The 19,341-nt window shown below is 42.4% G+C and overlaps 1 protein-coding gene across 2 annotated transcripts in view; it reads right to left on the bottom strand.

Moving 5' to 3' along the window:
• Window positions 1-14,163: 14,163 nt before the first annotated feature.
• The window catches only part of copz1 (COPI coat complex subunit zeta 1), a 29,101-nt gene continuing 23,923 nt past the window's right edge, over window positions 14,164-19,341 (bottom strand). For both annotated transcript variants that reach the window (XM_056272995.1, XM_056272994.1), the window contains 4 exons: window positions 15,955-16,032; window positions 15,752-15,803; window positions 15,594-15,632; window positions 14,164-14,867 (listed from right to left, as the gene is read on the bottom strand). In XM_056272995.1, coding sequence (XP_056128970.1) covers window positions 14,820-14,867; window positions 15,594-15,632; window positions 15,752-15,803; window positions 15,955-16,032 — 217 coding nt within the window. In that variant the 3' untranslated portion in view covers window positions 14,164-14,819. The remainder of the gene's footprint in view (window positions 14,868-15,593; window positions 15,633-15,751; window positions 15,804-15,954; window positions 16,033-19,341) is intronic.

The raw sequence follows: 19,341 nt of genomic DNA, 5'->3' as shown, positions 1-19,341 counted from the left end.
TGGTTGCAGGGAAGTGTTTTTCACTACATGAGCTGTGGATGAATCATGCAGGAATGTGTATTCTGGTCATAAATGCCATTGCGTGTGCAACTCTTCAACATCAGGCAGTATCTATGTGACAAAATGCTGACCTATAGGCAGCCCCAGTAGTGCCTGCCATATCATACAGACAAGAATTTTATCTAAAAGACATTGTTTAATGCACAGACCTAAATTGCCTTCCAATGTTCCAAGTCCTCTTTATGTGGTTTCTTTACCCAACTAATATTGTTCTAAGTAGTGCTGATTAGTGAGTGAATAGTTGGAACAGATGCTGTTTATGACCTGTGCTGCCTTGAGGTAGCAATGAACACATGTATCCAGTTGATCTATTGTGCTTAATACATCAGAAAAGAACTTTTGTATAGTATTTGATAACGTTATTCTAATCATACAAGGCTCCTATTACAGAATCATGTTAGAACTGCTAATCATAAATGTTACTTACTCAAAAGCTCTCAAAATTCATTTTTCCTTTACATATGGAAATTGTATATCCACCTACTCTACTCAAATGATTATTTGGGCTTTCTATTTGGCTAGCATTTCACACAAAAAGATAAGGACATGCGTCCGGGTGGCATGGCAGTCTATTCTGTTGCCTACCAACACGGGGATCTCTGCTTCGAATCCCCATTTTACCTCCGGCTTGGTCGGGCGTCCCTACAGACACAATTGGCCATGTGTGCGGGTGGGAAGCGGATATGTGTCCTGATCACTGCACTAGCGCCTCCTCTGGTCGATCGGGGCACCTGTTCAGGGGGAGGGGGAACTGGGGGGAATAGCATGATCCTCCCAGGCGCTACGTCCCCCTGGTGAAACTCCTCACTTTCAGGTGAGAAGAAGTGGCTGGCGACTCCACATGTATCGGAGGAGGCATGTGGTAGTGTGCAGCCCTCCCCGGATCGGCAGAGGGGGCGGAGCAGTGACCGGGATGGTTCGTAAGAGTGGGGTGGGTAATTGGCCGGATACAATTGAGTAGAAAAACAGGGGGGAAAATCACAAAAAAAAAAAAAAAAAAAAAAAAAGAAAAACAAAAAAAGACAAGGACATTAAAATGTTTTTTTATTTGGCAAAAAGCATGATGTGGTACTACAGTTTATGGTAGTTAGATTTGCTAAAGTTGGCAATTTTGTGGCATTGTTAAAAGTTGGTCATCATCACTGGATGAGCACCCAGTTTATTACATGCAAGAAACTGGTTATGACAGCAATCCTTAAGCAGAGATGAGCTTTACATGCAAGATGCTTCTGTAATAATTCCTTAAATTGTAGAACCGATCATCTCATTTTGTTTTCTAGTTCCTCAGTTATTAGAAACTGTCGTCTTAATTTTTTTTTTTTTGTCAATAGTATTTTATTCTGTTCAGTGTTTCGTTCTGGCAAATATATTTCCATTGTGGCTGAGGATAAGTGAGGGCACATCTGTGTCCACATTCCAGTGCTGGGTCAACCCTTTCCTTTTTATTTTAAGATCCTCTCAAAGATGTACTTGTGATGGAATGAATACCCATGGTGGAATCAGCTGAGAGGCCTGTGAGATCATGCACGACTGTTTTTATGGGGCCATTTCCACACACATGGATCAAGTTTAGTTTTACACCTATGAATAATTTTCAGATGGGCCTATCCAATCAGTAAAAACCTTGGTTTTGACGAGATTTATTCCACGCTCATGAAATTGGTCTTGGTTTTTAAAATTCACTCAGCGTATATTTTCACTCGGGTCTCGTCTCTTGAGGTTGGCAGCGGACATCTTGTCAAGACCTGCGCTGATTGGGATGTGAACTCATGTTTTTAAAATTCAACACACTGCGATGTCTCCATTTCTAATTTAACATATATCATCTTCAGTGAAGATGACTAAATGTAATCAGTGGATAAGGGAATAGGAGGTCTGTATGGTGTCTTGTCTCTAGATTTCGTTCAGGCCTCTCCAGCTCCAGTGTTTATGGACTTGGAGTTGGAGATGATGGCTCAGATGTAGAGAACACATCAGTTTTAACTGTTGTTACCTGTTTTGACTAAGAAAGTTTTATTGTAGTTTCATTGCTTTCAGACTGTTAGATAATGTAAAAAGGAGTTTGGGGGGCATCACTAAGTTTTCTACTGCTTATGAAGTTAATATATGTTTTAAATTGTATTAGGAATAGAGAGGAAGCTGCCACTAGTGTCCCTCTAGTGTAGCCATCATTTTTAGTCAGTTTTTTTTCTCTTTTCTCTTGCATGTATAAAGAGATCCTCAATTTGAAATAAGTTGGAGATCTTAAAAAAAAAAAGTAAAGCGCATTATTATTTTTTTTAATCTTGAGTTGTTTTTTTTTAGTAAAATGGATTTTATTATTGCCACAATTGTTATTTCACAGATTAATTGGAAGTCCATTTTGATGCCCATGCTGTAAAGAATGGAGATTTAGGGCCTCAAGCTTGAATAAAAATGTTACTCTTTTTAGACAAGAGCATGTTTTATTCGTATACATTTACTGCAGCAGCGATTCTTAAACTCTGTTTTTACCACCATTTTCAAACACTGTAGTTTTTCCTGACATTGCCGATATCTTGGGAGGCTTTGGTAAGAAATCATATCTAGCTCAGTAGTCCAGTGGTTGGCACTGTTGCCTCACAGCAAGAAGGTCCTGGGTTTGAACCCCGGGTCGTCCCAGGCCCTTTCTGTGTGGAGTTTGCATGTTCTCCCTGTGTCTGTGGGTTTCCTCCAGGTGCTCCGGTTTCTTCCCACCATCAAAAAGACATGCATGTTAGGGTTAATACTCCTTGTCTGTGCCCCTAAGCAAGGCAATGGAAAGAAGAACTGGCGTTGGCCCCCGAGCACTGGAGCTTCCCACTGCTCCTATACAATAGGATGGGTTAAATGCAGAGAACAGATTTTAAGAATACAATTTGTTGTGAGAATACAATGACAAAATAAAGTGGCTTAGATAAAACTTTCTGATGACAACTTTGATGACCCATTTCAGTCTTCTTGTCATGCAGCTCCAGGTATCAGTCAGCACGACATCAAAACACTAAACAATACTGATTTTGGTCTTGATTAGAAAGTTATTGACAAAGTCTGAAGGGTTGGAGAGATTGGAATAGGGTTTTCAGAAGTTGTAATGAACCAATTATGTCAGCAGGTGGCACTCATGACCATACATGTTAAACGTCTATAATGTTGAGCACAGTAATGGATTTAAAAAAAAGCCTTTTTAAAATGTGTTTTTCCTCTATGTAGGTTATACTCCTGGTGAAAAAGCCTTCCATTCCTTCCATTTATCAAGTATGAGCTAGAAGCAATTAGTTATTAACTACACTATCTTAATTCCAAGTTTTCAATGTAGTTGGTTTAAAGGAGGCGTCATTTGCACCTCAGAAGGAGTGTAGCCTTGGCTTCTCCACATTATCTCAGACTAATAGTTCAACATACCAGACACATGTAAAATCTAATATTTTCTGATTCCCAGGGGCCAACACTGGAGCAGTAAGTCTACTGTGTCAGTACTAGTTGAACCAAGACAAATCGGCCCGAGTAGGAGGCGTTTTACACCTCGACTTCTTTGAAATTACTGTCCAATCTATGGTTGATCAATGATTGCTATCGTGGCTCATAAAACATAACTTGGGCTGGGTTGGAAATGTGGAGTTTAACCCCATATGTTCTCAGGGTACATTGTATCATGTTTCATCCATCAATGAAAAGATAAAATCTGGTAAAGGTCGGCAATTTTTTTTTTTATTTGGTACATGGATATGTCTTAAGTTAGGTTCACAAAAAGTTCAACAGCTGCAGATAAAGGATACACCAGTTGTTAATCCTTTTGCAAGGAAATGTTTATTTTAAAGTCTAAAATTGGGAAAGAGGCAAAGTCGTTAAGATAACCGGGAAACTTGGCCTTGCTGAGTGAAGTGTGACAAGAGCTTATCAATCCGGGATGAGAACACTTTTCACCCGCCAAGTTCACAGCCCCATCATTCTACCTGCATGTGCACTGACAGATCAGTCTACAGTAGGAAGTGCAGATTATACCCCGAAGCACCTTTCCCTTCGCTATTGACCAGTTCTTTAATTAAAGCGTGAGGATGGGCAGGATGAGATCAGCCTGAAGACTGCTGGGAGTGTGTGCTTTGCCCCATGGGAGACATCCCCTCCCTCTCTAGCCTGATTTACGGTACCCACAAGCCCCCAGCACTTAACACTGGACTGCCTTAAGTGGGGGAGGTGGGGAGGAGATCAGAGAAAGGGAGATACCACTCCATCTTCATACACAGAGTGCTGAAATCATCTCGGTTCGAAATCATCTCTCCAAGACAAGACTGGCCACAGAGTCCCACTGGTGGGGGCGCGTAGGAGTGTTGCCCTATCCAGTGTTTGGCTCACTCTGTCAAGGAGCAGAGCTATCTCTATTGCTAAGAGCCGACTCATTTTATACAAACCCCTACTGCCAGAGAGATAAAGGAAAATTAATAGGTGGGCCGAACTAAAATTTCCCTTGACAATCAGTAAATCTCAACTGATTATAGGCACTATGGCCCTGTCGATATACATGTGGTCCAGAGGTTTACAAAAACAACCCCTCAGCAGCACAACCATTCTGTCTCTAACACATGTTTGGATGCCCCCTGATCAAATATTTTACGCGCTCACAGGGAATGATTGAAACCTTGCCGACAATAGCTCTCGCTATCTCTCTCTCCCTGAGGTGTGGGAGCGCCTTTTCATCTCAGGCTTTGATTAATAAAGGAATTGTCGGCTGGGTGAAAGCAGTGATCTGCTCCCTGAACATCCATCGTGTGTGACAGCCCGCCTCTCCGTGTTAATTAGCGGTGATATTTAAGCCGTCCGAGGTGCTCCGTGGCCGTCAGCATGGCAGTACTACTCATCATTAAAATTTCAATTCCTCCACCTTGGCAACTCCCATCTCCCTGGATGCCCCATTGCGCACACACACACACACACACACACACACACACACACACACACACACACACACACACACACACACACACACACACACACACACACACACACACAAACAGATGCGCAAACCCAGTTTGGCTGCGAGTAGTAACCACGCCATAAAAAGCCATCAGGAAGGCTGATAAACACAACAGCGTTCTTCCTTCAAATATGAAACTGAATCATGGATCGATGCATAAGTTCTCCCGAAGCTAAATGAAAGAATTTATCCAACCCCTGCAAACACGGACATTGCGTTGTTGTGTCTGTGCATTGCCCTTTCAAAAATACCTTTTCTGTGCTATGCCAAGTATGCCAGCACACGTGCAAAGCGATTACAATTTTAAATCTAACTTCCCACACTCTCACCAAATGATGCTGTATTACAGCCAAGAATTTGCCATAAATCTCATCATATCCTGAGCAGAGAAAGTGTGAGAGCATGACTTATTAATAATTACCAAATATTGTAATATTCTCTAATGCTGGGGGCCATTATTCTGAAATGAATTATGCATGTAGCCGAATTCTGATTTACATTTTAACCAAGAGGCAAAACACGACAGTATGCAAACTTCAGCTCAAGACATCAGTGAGAATGAAGTGCCCTTTTGGGACAAGAAAAGAAATTGGGTCCCTTGTCAAAAGGCAGCGAGCTGAGGAGATGTGTGCAAAATAGCCTTTGAATGGAGATGGTATATTTGTTTTAAAGTGAATGCTAATGCACAGTCAATATCCCATAATCAATGACCATAAAGACATTGACAATCTGTCTCTGCCGGTGTACCAAGCAGATACCTGTCAATCCCTTTTCCCACAAAATAACTCTGATGAGCAATGTTCTGTGACATCAATTTGTCTGATTCATTCAGGGGTCTGCCACTATCCCAACAAGCTCATTTGGGAAGATTAGCCTCTCTATATATCATCGACGGTAATCCAAGCACCATCAGCTCGACATGAGACAAGAAAAAGTGTAAACTGCAGCATCTGCCTGGTACAAAGGGGAAAACAAGGTTTTACTGGCCTGTCATGTCATTCAAATTATGAATATTCATACATGAACTGGTACATGGTACTCCTTTTTAAGTGATAATTTGTAATTGGAATGTGAATTGCAATTAACATTATTTTCAGAGATTATTTTTAATTGCTTTTTTTTATGCTTCATCAGAGAGAAAGGGAGATGGTCAAACATGACACAGGCCATGAGCCGCACTTAAATTCACAATATGTGAGTGCATAGTAAATGCCATGTCAGTAAACAGCCCATTTAAGGTATGCCTATTTCTGGGTTTCTAATATTCAGTATAGAACGCCACAGGGAAGGACTTGTTTGAGTTGAAAATCAAGTAATGACATGATCAGACAGCTATATGGAGAAGCTGCTGGATCTCAATTAGGAGCGGGTCAACTTAAGGGCAATTCAAAGCTGCAAGAAAATAAAGAAATGCCCTTTTCAATTCCAATGCATGCTGAATCTTAAAACAGTGAAAAGTAGAAAGCGGTCTGGGGATGATCTCTGTGCAGACCCTGTCTTCCTCACCCATGCTGAGGGTTGGCAAACTGGGGGAGTACCGTATGCAGAGCCAGCTCAGTTGTGCGGAACCTCATTGCTGAGATTTATTTGGCCCAAGAGTCATCCACATTCCCCTTGACAGGACGGACAGCCCGGCGCCCTGCCGACTGTGTAAAAATCACTTTCCAACGGAGGTGCGTTTAGCCTCGACAGATACATTAACGTGCCGTGGCCTTACACCACCCCATTAATCTACAGCTTGTTGGGCTATGTTGGGATGAAGCTTCTACTCCAGAGAACAGACGAGCAGCCAAGACATGGGTCCCTGAGTGAGTGTCACCACGGATCTCAACTCTAAAGGCGTGTTTACCTTGTTCATTGAGATGTATTAGGGGGTTTACAAAGATTAAACAGTTTGTTAAAAAGATTAGTCTGCTGAAGGGAATAGCTCACCCAGTGTCATGAGTGTGATATTTGTTTCTATTCCTTGATGACAGGCATAGAGAAACTTCAATTAAAACTTAATATATCATTGGCCTAGCCATTCACATAGACTGCAAGATTATGTCAACTTATTTAAAAATCCACATCCATTGATCCACTTCACTCACTTACTCATTCTTGGGATCCCAGCAGACTGGAGCCTGTCCCTGCACACTGTGGGCAGAAGACATGGAGATACCTTGGTCAGGTTGCCAGTCCATGGCAGACCAACATGCAATTACGCAGTCATCCCAATGATACATACCTCATACCTATGGGGAATTAAACGTCTCTGTTTGGGTTTAGGGATTTAAGCCAAGGTCCCTCTTGCTGTGAGGCAACAGGGCTAATCTCAAGGCCATAGTTTCAATTGACTCAAAAACCAGTAAAGCAACATTTGGCCCTGCAGATTTGACCACTGAATGGATTCTGATGCAGGTCCGATCACTTCACAACACTCTTCGTACATACTAATGTGTGGTGAGTTGGTGGAAGTGATTATGACAGCCAAACTGTAATCAATCCTGTTAGTATGCATAAGGGTGAAGCTACTTTTTAAACCAACATGCACAGCCACAGAATTATGGATTGAGCTGATGCATACTATATGGTCTGGTTCAAGATCATTACCTATCCTACAGTGCCAAACATCCTAAATCCACATTTTCTCTGGCCACACCGGATGCATAATACAATATAGGAAGTGCTGGCATATTTGGTCTGGGCAGGTGCCGTTTAAACAAAAATCTGTATCCTTTAAAAATATTCAGTTAGTAAGAACATTAAATTGAGATGTAGAGCCTGTCTCCTCGGTATGAGTTCTTCAAAATGCTGACCCACGTAGCACTGAATGGATATCCATTACTCCCAAGACTGAAGAAAAGTGAATAAAAGGCATCTGTTATGAATAACACCACTTAGAAAGCGATTCATTTTTCGGAACAAGAGCTACTGTAACATATTATAAGACATTACCTACTCCCAGCACACAGCGAATTGATATGTGCTTGACCAAGGAAAATATGTGGACTGGAAGATGGGTTCTTAATGAAAAAGAAATAATAGAAATGGCCTACGTAGGACAGACATCACAGAATTGGTTGACTCTACGCTATCAATGCAAGTACCTGCCTCAAAACCCTCTATTACCCCAGTGAAGAATCCATCATTTTTTTCCCCCAGAGTTCAGAGAGGTCATGTTTTTTTATGTGAAAAACCTGTTTTCTTTCTCTTGCATGGCACACTGTCAGAGGGTGTTCATTTTAACCCCATGTTATCAAGTTCATGAGCAGGCCTCTCATGGAATTAGGCAATCCAACTTCACAAGAGGAGTCCAGGGCTTTCTTATGTCTCTTTATTTTCCAGCAATTTTCCAGCTGAGCAGACGGTCTTGGGTGTGAAGTGAATGAGTAAGGAGAGGGATTTGATATCCAAGGGAAATGGTGCATGAATTTACCAGGGTTGATAGACAGGACAGGGGCAGCGTTCCTATTTACCCTTAGAGATTTCCACGGGTCATGGCCGATATGGGGCCACATTCTTGCTCTTCTTGATCTCTGCAAGATTGACTGTCAAGCTGATGAAGAGATAGGCTGCAGATAGATGATGGCCCCGCACGAACGCGTGGGCTGCAGTGAACAGATACAGTAGGCAGACGTCAAAGTGACTTTGGCAGTTTGCTGCTGTTGATCAGTTATGCGATATGCTGATTTACTGTCACCTAAAGTCCCCTGAGTCGTGTGGCTGTTCACTGATCGCACAGAGGTATGACATGAGAAGACACAGAAGACTGTGTGTTGTTCATGTATAGCTTATCCTTTGGGTAAAACCGATAGCTCTCATATCATCCAGATTTCATCACAGTAGCTAATCGCACAAGCGGTTGTGGGGAAAGGGTTGACACAAACACCAAATGCACCGCTTTGAAAATCTACACTTCCACACAGAAAATGGGATGTTATACAATGTGGCTTTCAAGCGTCATTATGGCACATAAAAACGGACAGCTCTACTAGAGAGTAATGGCATACTTTATGAACTGTTGGAGGCATTGTTTAGATAGACATCTAGCCATGGGCTTTCGTTTTTATTCCATTGCTCAGTTTCCCTCTTCTTCCTCTGTGCTCTCCAGAAGGTCTCTCCTCCTCTAATGACGTCAGGACTATTATACACCAGCGCCACCTCCCTTCAGGGATAAGATTTTACGATTGCAACCTGACACCATTTCTGTGTCCTATAAGCGACAGAGCTGTAACTCACTTCAAAGGCAGCAGGCATCAAATCACAGTGCACCTATAAATTAGCCTGTCAAGACTTGGCCAATGAGAATTCAGCATTAAATCTCAGCTGTCACGCTGGCGGCCAATGGAAAGACGATGGCGGTAAATCTGTCAGGGCTGCGTCTGTTAACGGCGTTGTGGTGTGGTTGGGGAATCCATGGGGAGGGAGGGGAGAAAGTGAGAGAAAGAGAGTAGATGGCAGAAAGGGAGGAGGGAATGAACTGAGGGTTCAGAGGCATGCCACAGAATAAAATGCTGCTTTTCTCTCTCATTCTCTGGCTCTGATAAAAAACCCACATACACAAAGAGTAGTAAAACGGTGGAGGGCATGTGGGGGAACTTTCTGAGCAAAACAAGACTAAACACAGCCACAAAAGAGGAGAAACACATGTCCCCTTGAGGGATGCAATGGAAGCTGAATAACACCAGGAGAAACACTCGTAAAGCTTTACGGCCAGCATGGCTGTGTCTGATGTTGACTGTCTACAGTGAAAATGACTGATGGCCATTCTTTAGCACTCTCTTGCATCATTGCCAGTCCCAAACCTAGTGTTGACTGTTTGATAACAGTAGTAACCCAGTAACCTCTGAATGTCATGGGCAGTGGCAGGCGCCCGGGCCGCAGGCTGCCCTGAGGGCTGCTGGGCTGTCTGTCTAGGAAGGTCTGGTGTTGGAGTGGGACATTGGCTCACCCAAGGCTAACCGCTGACCAGATGTGCTCCAGGTGTGCAGCAGTGCAGATTCGGAGCCCTGGTTGGTTATCTGACCACTGCAGCACAGCAGGGTCCAGGCATGTTTCTGGGCTGGAGGAGATCTTTCTGCTGCTAAATCACAGAGCACACACACCCCTCTAAACATCAACAGCTTTACACTGAGAACAGGATGTTCACATACGGAGTGCATCACTACCACTCTGCTGAAGCCTGCTTTCAACGAGGGGTAATGGACTGCAGTGGCCCAAGTGAACTGTGGGGGAAATAGCAGAGGAGAAACACATCAGCAAGAAATTTCCTCTGTTAACAATGCTCTTGGTAATGTACTTTCATTATCCTATCAAAGTTAAAGATTTTTGTCAAATAAATCTTTCAGGTATCATAAAAAAAATGTAAAAAAAACTCCCAATGCAAAGGGGGAAGGAAAAAAAAAGAAGCTTTCCTTCGACAAAGCCGCACAATTTTCACACCAAATTGTAACAACACTCAATAAACCGGCCATATTTGCGATGACGTTTTTATCTGACATCAACAAAAAATTAAACATTAGCATCAGAATTTACAATCAAATTGTATCATTACTATGAATGCTTTTTTTCAGCTTCTTAAGTAATATAAATAGCAGGTTGAGTTATGGCGGAGGGCAAACAAAAGTGCAGTGGAGGAGGTGTTGTTTTTGGCTGGCTTTTCCTGGAGCAGCCATGATTCTCTATTCTATGGGAATCCATAAACAGGCCCAGTGAGGGCAACCGTGGCCATAAAGCACGTCAGGCTGCTGAGATGATGTGAAGGCAGGGGGACCGGCCCAAAGGCCACACCCCCCCCAGTGCACACGCTCACACATGTATACGCCGAGTCGCCTTTGTCAGCCCATCTCAAACATGCCCTGTTGAACTGAGTCTGATCATCGGCAAGCGGTTTGGTTTAGTTAAAAAAGAGACGCAGTACAGCGAAAAAGGTTGCCGGGCTTTACGAAACACAAGATTGAAATGCTTTTCATAAAGATCTCCATTACAAGAAAGATCTTGGTCCAGGACTAGCATTAACAGCATAAGGGTTAAAACAGCATTGTTAATTTTAGTATAGAGGGTTATGAAATATCATGTAGGTCCTGCCCTTTGTCCTGCTCAAACTATAATTAAGGCACTTTGTTTAATATGTCTGTATTGGAGCTAATACACGCTCATTGTTTTCCATGATGCTTCTCTTTACCAGGGCCGGCCATTGGATGGGTGTTCAGGCACATTGACTATGACATAAGCTTGCAGATGATGATAATTTATTGACTCTTACCCATTCCACACACACACACACACACACACACACACACACACACAATCAGAAGAGAGAGAGAGAGAGAGAGAGAGAGAGAGAGAGAGAGAGAGAGAGAGAGAGAGAGAGACTCTTACTCTATACATCGATCAATTACAGGGCTCTAGCCCACACGTCACTGACAATTTTACAGCATGTTATGTACAGCATGTCAAGCCATGGCGTTTCAGACTATTATACTCATTCCTGTATAATTAATATAAATTACCTCTCTGGTTTTTTACGATGGTGCAACTGTAATTAGCGGATGAAAGCAAGTCGTTGAGTGCCCGATGGTGCCGCTGGGCTATCTGGATGAAAAGTGAGGGTCCAGACAGGCACCTTGGGTGGGATCCATTTTAACCCTATCTCTTCCCTGCGGAGCCCTTGTTGGGATCTCGTCTCATCACATTTACCACTGTCTACTTCTGCTAACCTCGTCCTCTTTAACCTTCATGCCCTCCCCATCACGAAAACCACATACTGAGACAGAAAGCTGTTCTCATTATACCAGCAAACTGGTGTGATAACTATAAACGAGAGCAATGATGGAGTCCATTTATAATGATTACCTTTCTCTATTCCCTACTCTTTCTATAGTAAAACGGTTAGCATGTAGTGCCAACATAGCCTCCATTCATGCAATCTCTGCAGCCATAAAGAGTCCAGATTCACAGGCAGAATCAAACTGGACCCATGCCAAGACAATAGGACCATAGGTCAGTCAATAACAGTTTCATTGACTACATTAATGCTGCCTGAAAACACCAACCCGCATGCAAGCGTGCGTGTGCATGTGCACACACACACACACACACACACACACACATACACACAGCTAAACACTTTGCAGTCTGCCCATTGGACGCTGTGATTCATGCAACAGACAAGCACTTATGTCTGAAAAATTACTCCTCCGTGTAAGAATTTGCAAATGCTACTGTTATGGCCTAGGGCAGTTTGCATAACATTTTAACATGGATAACTTCTTTCACAGCTACCAACTAGAGAACCAAGAGTTCTGTTTTTTGATGTCATCAAGATCCATTGCCTGGAGCCGCTCCACTGGCAATGAACTATGGACAGGACAATGTCCTGCACATTTATTGGATATCGAAAGTCATTTTGATTTTTAAGGTGTGTTTTAGGCCTGACCTATGTGTGCTCTACTTTTATTATTTTTAAATAAATGCACCCAGAAAAGTGATTCGGTGGGTCAGAAAACAACAAGATAATCCTCTTAATTCTTATATTGAAAAATTAAGTTCCCTATAAATTTGCAATATGTTGCATTTAATTTCATACCCAATTTTGTGTGTAGAAATTACAATTAATAATGATGAGTGAATGTTATATGGGAAGGTTTGTTACATTGACTAGGATTTTTTTTTATTTTTACATTTATTAGGATTTTATAATTGCCAAAAACAACTTAGGAGAATCTCGTGAAATGTTGTTCAGAGAATTTCCCTTAAAACTCCAGAGTGCTGACAGGGGGAAAAAAAATCTTTTTTCAACACAACTGTCCTATGACCAGAAGTGACATACCATAGTATATGAACACTCATTTTTGACAATATGTACGTGTATATGGCCATATCCATCTTTGCATGTACAGAGGTGGAGACTCCGAAACTTGGAATAATGCATTCTACTCATCGAGCTGCAGGACTGAGACAGGATTGCAAGACATGTCCTGCACTGTGAAATAGGTTGAGAAAGGGCATAAATCATAAAAATTCTTTTTGTCAGTTGTGGGGTACAGAAATTTGTTCCTAATTCCACTCTGCAGTGGTTAATTTACCTTCTTGGTTCTGACATCATTACTAAGAATACCTGTGTGATCTACATCCACTGACTGCTTCAGGCTACAGACAAGTCAACATGCGGGGCATTCATTTCATCTACCTCTCGCTTTGATACCCGAGCCAAATGATTAGACACAGGGAGAACAGAGAAAGCAATGGGAGGGGCAAAGGCATGATATTCCACAAATTCTGACAAGGCCACAGGTAGAACCCCAATTGCTCCTGACAAAAACCTTGTCGTAACATGTAAAGGTCGTTTGGAGATGTGGCACCCGAGGAGGAGAAAGACAAAGGAATAAAGTCTATGCAGAATCCATGGGCTGAGACAAAGCCCAACAGCCCCAATGTGTTTCACATTAGACTTGGTGGATCTATCTGTTGCGCAACATGACACAAATCTCAGCTTGCAACAAATGCCTTCAAGAGGTCAGCATGAGAACGTATGGGGGTACTAAGGTGTTAGAATGCAGATAGATCACATCCTATTCTGTAATATGCATCAGGTTGTGTATGATATAGCACCTATTTCTTTTTGGAGGGTATCCTTCATTTGCATTGAAATGAGTATATATAGTATATAAGATGTGCACGTTTGTGTGCATGCATGCAGGAGCATGAGCGCAATTCATAATACACACATATGCTCTCAACAGAGCTGAAATGAATTATGGCCCCTTTCTTCTCGGCTTTCCATCATCTGCAAACTGCACAGTGTGAGCACCAGCCAATAATACATGGTAAACACCGATATCTATTATATCATCCTTCAGGATACCTTACACTTGCACTTAGCAGCATCAGCCATGAGATGGAGCCCTTGCTCCAACAGTCCCTGGCGATCCACCATGTCTGGAACCAAGAACACGGCAGCCACATACATAAACATTTGCCCCAACCACGTCACTTAATCTGTTGGTACAAGCAATAACACTGAATCACGTAAAGGAAGGTGTTGAGAACCTGGTATGACAGCTGACTGATAACTATTGTGTGTGATCATAAATTGCAAAGGCTGTGAAAGTGCAAACAGGTGCACAGACTGGAAAAAACAATCCTCAACGCTGTTTTTATTTCTCCAATTTTACAGATGATCAAACATCAATGTCAAAAAATCTTATTTATTCAGAGTATTCGTTGACAGATGTGCCCTGGATAAAACAAATGCATGCCTCTTAGACCAGTGGTATACTTGCAAGACCCTTACTGTACATGTTGAATTATAACATACACATAACAGAAAAAGGTATTAAGAGAATCAGTGCCTTGAACCTTGAATTCATACAGTACTATGAAGGGGTCAGGGTGATGTCAAACAGGTTCATCTTCCCATACTAATAAAAACGTGGAATGTTATCACAGACTGTTGAGAGTCATTGCAATGTTTTATGAGGACTGATGAGTTTTACCAAAATGCAATGAGGGTCTGCAAATGGAAAATAAGAGACAAGCCAGACCCAAAAGACGGAATGTTTACCATCATATCACATCCTAAAATCCTTCTTGATATTAGCATACAATGCAAATTTGTGCAGAGAGGAAAAACAGCAATTTGGAAAGACATTTTGTTAAGTATAATTCTTTGGAGTGCAACTGGATGAGTCACTATGCTCTCCACAGTCATGAAAGGGGGAGAGGGGAATAGACCAGAGGAAAAGGAAGATATGGAACAGTGCTATGATGAGAGGCTCAACAGTAGATGGGTACCAGAGTGGTCTTATCGCAGAAGTGACCATTTGATCTGTTCTTTGGCAGACTGCAAAACCTGAGGAGGAAAACTGGATTTGAGCAAGCAGGTTCATTGAAATGACAAACAAGTTTAAAATATATAATAATAATAATAAAAAAGAATATATTGTCCAACACAGTATTACATGAGTTGATATGCTAGGGTGAAAAAAATCTACAATTTATCTGACATCGTTTAAGAAAGTTAAAAGGGAACAAAACTGACAAATTTTATATATTTTTAAAAAATGAACAAAGACTGGTAAATGAGTGATGTACATGGAGAAAAACTGCAAGATTTAATTAATCATCTTAATTCGTTAGAATGAAAGGCAAACCATAACCATAAAGCATGGGGAAGGGGGACAGCCATTAATCATGGGCAGAGGAGGGATGGCTGTAACCTGTCACAGGCCTCTTAAATGAGAACATTAATCAGGATGAGCCCGTGCACACGTGTGTGCGCGTGTACACACACACACACACAAAGGAAGAATCATCTATGAACTAAGAGACAGGAACCACTGCTGGCTAACTACCACCTTACTATCAAATAATCAGTTCTCTTCCATACATGTATGGAAGAAAAGTCAATGCAACAATCCAGAGGTGAGCGACAAAGCTGGAGTGGAGGAGGACGATGCAGTGACAGGGGCCTTGTGTTAAAAACTTCTACACCAATGAATTTTAACAGTACTTGAAGTAATGGAGCATTTATGCTTAATGTCACAGACGAGAGGCGGGCCAGAATGTGTTTTCTTACCTGGGTGACTGTCTGCTCCGTCAAAGGCACATCATCACCCTAAAGAAATAATCCCAATAAGACTATAGTTAGGAGGAGACAATTACACTCGAAACATCACACTGTTTTAATTCTACGGTAAGCAGAAAAGGGATGAGATACAAAGAGTAGAGACTTACTCTGAGTGCCACGCGATGGACAACCTGCTGTGGGTCACTCTCTAGGATCACTCTGTAGGGGGCAACAAAGAGACAGGATATTAACTGGTAAACTGAGACTGACTGAGCTAAATTGCATTTTAGCCAGTAACCTTATATTTTTAATCTTGCCTGGATGGCCATTATTTATCATCAACTGCTCAGAGCCATCAATTCTCACTTACCCCCCATCTACAATTTCATCAACAGCAAGGAAGAGGCCCTCCATATTTTCCAACAACGCTCTCCTCTCAACATTCTTCCTGCAAAGTCAAAAGAAAGCGATTAAGCTCAAATATCTAGCCTTTGCAACAAGACTGATTTGGAGAATACTGATAAGTGACCAGTGGCATTTTCTCTCAGAGGCCAAGGGAAGCCATGCTTCCCCTGTTTTTATTTCTTCCCCACACTGTAGTTGCAACTTCAACAAAATACTTCATTAACAGTTTCAGTAACTCTGCAGTTGCTGCGATCTCTTGCCCATTTCTCACTGAGTATTTTATTAGGGATGAAAAAGCGCCCTTTTAAATGTCAGTCAGTGTGTGTGGTGAAACACTTTACTGCACTCCTACTGTAGACGTAGTCATGTCAAGTCTGTGTGAGGAGGCCAGGCCAGAGTCGTGCATTTGTGTGGTGTCGGAATAATTGGAAGAATGAGTTCCCGACTCAAAATTCACGCGAACACTCCCTAAGTCGGAACAACTCGGAAAGCTGGCGAAAATGTTGGTACACGACTTGCTGACTTGTGACATCATATACACAGAAACATGGCGGACGAAAGCAAATATTTCGTTGATGGTAAACTTTTCATTAATTTCGGTACTGCATATCAATTTTTTTGCTTACATATAATTTGAAAGGTAAGCTATATGGCATTAGTTTGTAACAATGTTGCTGTCCATGTAGAGTGACCTAGATAAGTTAGAAAAGTTGTTTATTAGCATTAACCCTGGTAAGTCCGATAAAGCAATATTTTAGTGGTTTTATGGAATATACTAGTGCAGCTACAAGTCCGACCAATAAAATGCAACACGTCTTCTTTGTAGCATCCATGTTGTTTCCACATTACGACTTAAAAGCTCATGAATACACCGAAATTGAAAGAACGACTTCCCAACACAGGAAATGAGACAAAACAAGGAGCATGTGGCTTCTTTCTGTGAAAAAAAAAATATGGAAGGATTAACAGATGAGGCTACCATCATACCACCATAAAACCAAACCGTGATTATTCAAAATGGATTGGACCTATGCCAAAACCGAGGGAAACCAGCCACCCGTTGGCCTCACACCAATCAAATCATAGCATGTTATCGACGTCACTGAAATGAGGAAAAAAAAAACGGGAAAATTAAACGTTCGCTGTTTTTTGTATTAATACATCACTATTAGCAAGTAGTAGCATGCAGTTATGAGGGCGGAGAGTTAAGAGTTTTTAGTAAAAAACAACTTTACCAAACTACCACTGCAGCAGCCATTTAAAATTAAGACTGACGACAACAAAACTAGAGCTGGGTACAGAGAGGGAAGGAGGGATTCATACTTTCAATGAAGATAATACATCATGTCCGCACGGAGTGGCTAGCTGGTTGTGCTAAACTTAAGTGGTTATTTTGCTGGCCGTGTCTTCTTTTAGACAAGACAGGAAAATGGCCTTCCTCTTCAAATAGGGTGAGTAAAATGCACACCCCCCTCCATCTCTGTGGCTTTGCTGTTGACGGAACTGACCGTTATGTGTATTATGTGTATTAAACTATGTGTGCAATTTATTTATTTTTTGGATTTCCCCCCCTTTTTCTCCAAATTGTACTTGGCCAATTACCCCACTCTTCCGAGCTGTCCCAGTCGCTGCTCCACCCCCTCTGCCGATCTGGGGAGGGCTGCAGACTACCACATGCTTCCTCACCTGACAGTGAGAAGTTTCACCCACGGGACGTAATGCGTTGGAGGATCACGCTATTTCCCCCAGTTCCCCTTCCCCCTTAACAGGTGACCTCACCTACCAGAGGAGGCGCTAGTGCAGCAATCAGGACACACCCAAATCTGGTTTCCTACCCACAGACACGGCCAATTGTGTTTGTAGGGATGCCCGACTAAGCAGGAGGTACCATGGGGATTCGAGCCGGTGATCCCTGTGTTGGTAGGCAACGGAATAGACCACCATGCCACCAGGACACCCCAATGTGTGCAACTTTTGATGTGGTTATAACTTATATTGCTTAGATGCATTGTGCCTTGCTTGATTGGATTTAGCTGCACGTGCTAGGGTACGGTCACACATATGTGAAATTAACATTGGCGAATAGTCGCCGCCTGTTCACTTCTATTCATACTTTCACTGGAAAGTGAGAGGATGCCTGAGAAGTGGAGAAGAAGCATACTGGTACCGATTTTCAAGTATAAGTTGTATGTGCACAGCTATACTAACTACAGAAGTACAAAGTTTACCGGCTACAGCATGAAGATATGAGAAAGAGTAGTGGAAGCTAGGTTAAGAGGAGAGGTGATGATTAGCAAGCAGCAGTGTTGTTTCATGCTATGAAAGAGCACTACAGATGCAATGTTTGCTTTGAGAATGTTGATTGAGAAGTATAGAGAAGGCCAGAAGGAGTTATATTGTGTCTTTGTGGATTTAGAGAAAGCATGACAGGTGCTGCGAGAGGAGGTGTGGTATGAGGAAATAGGAACTGGCAGAGAAGTATGTAAGAGTGGTGCAGGATATGTATGAGGGCAGTGTAACAGTGGCAAGGTGTGCAGTAGGAATGACGGACGGGTGAAGGTGGAGGTGGGATTACATCAAGGATCAGTTTTGAGCCCTTTCTTTTTGGTGATGGACAGGTTGACGGATGATATCAGGCAGGAGTCTCCATGGACTATGATGTTCACGGATGACATTGTGATCTGTAGTGAGAGTAGAGTGTAAGGTTGAGGAGAACCTGGAGAAGTGGAGGTATGCACTGGAGAAAAGAGGAATGAAAGTCAGTAGGAGCAAGACGGAATAACTATGCGTGAAGGAGAGGGAGGACAGCAGAGTGGTGATGATTTAAGGAGTAGAGGTGATGAAGGTGGATAAGTTTAAATACTTGGGGTCAACTGTTCAAAGTAATGGGGAGTGTGGAAGAGAGGTGAAGAAGAGAGTGCAGGCAGGGTGGAGTGGGTGGAGAAGAGTGTCAGGAGTGATTTGCAACAGAAGGGTACCAGCAAGAGTTAAAGGGAAGGTTTACAAGATGGTTGTGAGACCAGTTATGTTATATGGTTTGAAGATGGTGGCACTGATGAAAAGAGAGGAGGCAGAGCTGGAGGTGGCAGAGTTTAAGATGCTAAGATTTTCATTGGGATTGACAAAGAAGGACAGGATTAGGAAAGAGTATATTAGAGGGACAGCTCAGGTCGGATGGTTTGGAGACAAAGCAAGAGAGGCAAGATTGAGATGGTTCGGAGATGTGCGGAGGAGAGATGCTGGGTATATTGGGAGAAGGATGCTGAATTTGGAGCTGCCAGGCAAGAGGAAAAGAAGGCCAAAGAGGAGGTTTATGGATGTGGTGAGGGAAGACATGCAGGCTGGTGTGACA

This window comes from Lampris incognitus, chromosome 2 (genome assembly GCF_029633865.1).
Source record: "Lampris incognitus isolate fLamInc1 chromosome 2, fLamInc1.hap2, whole genome shotgun sequence".
NCBI lineage: Eukaryota > Metazoa > Chordata > Actinopteri > Lampriformes > Lampridae > Lampris > Lampris incognitus.
Note: the sequence above shows the minus strand (reverse complement) of the source record. Positions and strands in the feature narration are given on the sequence as shown.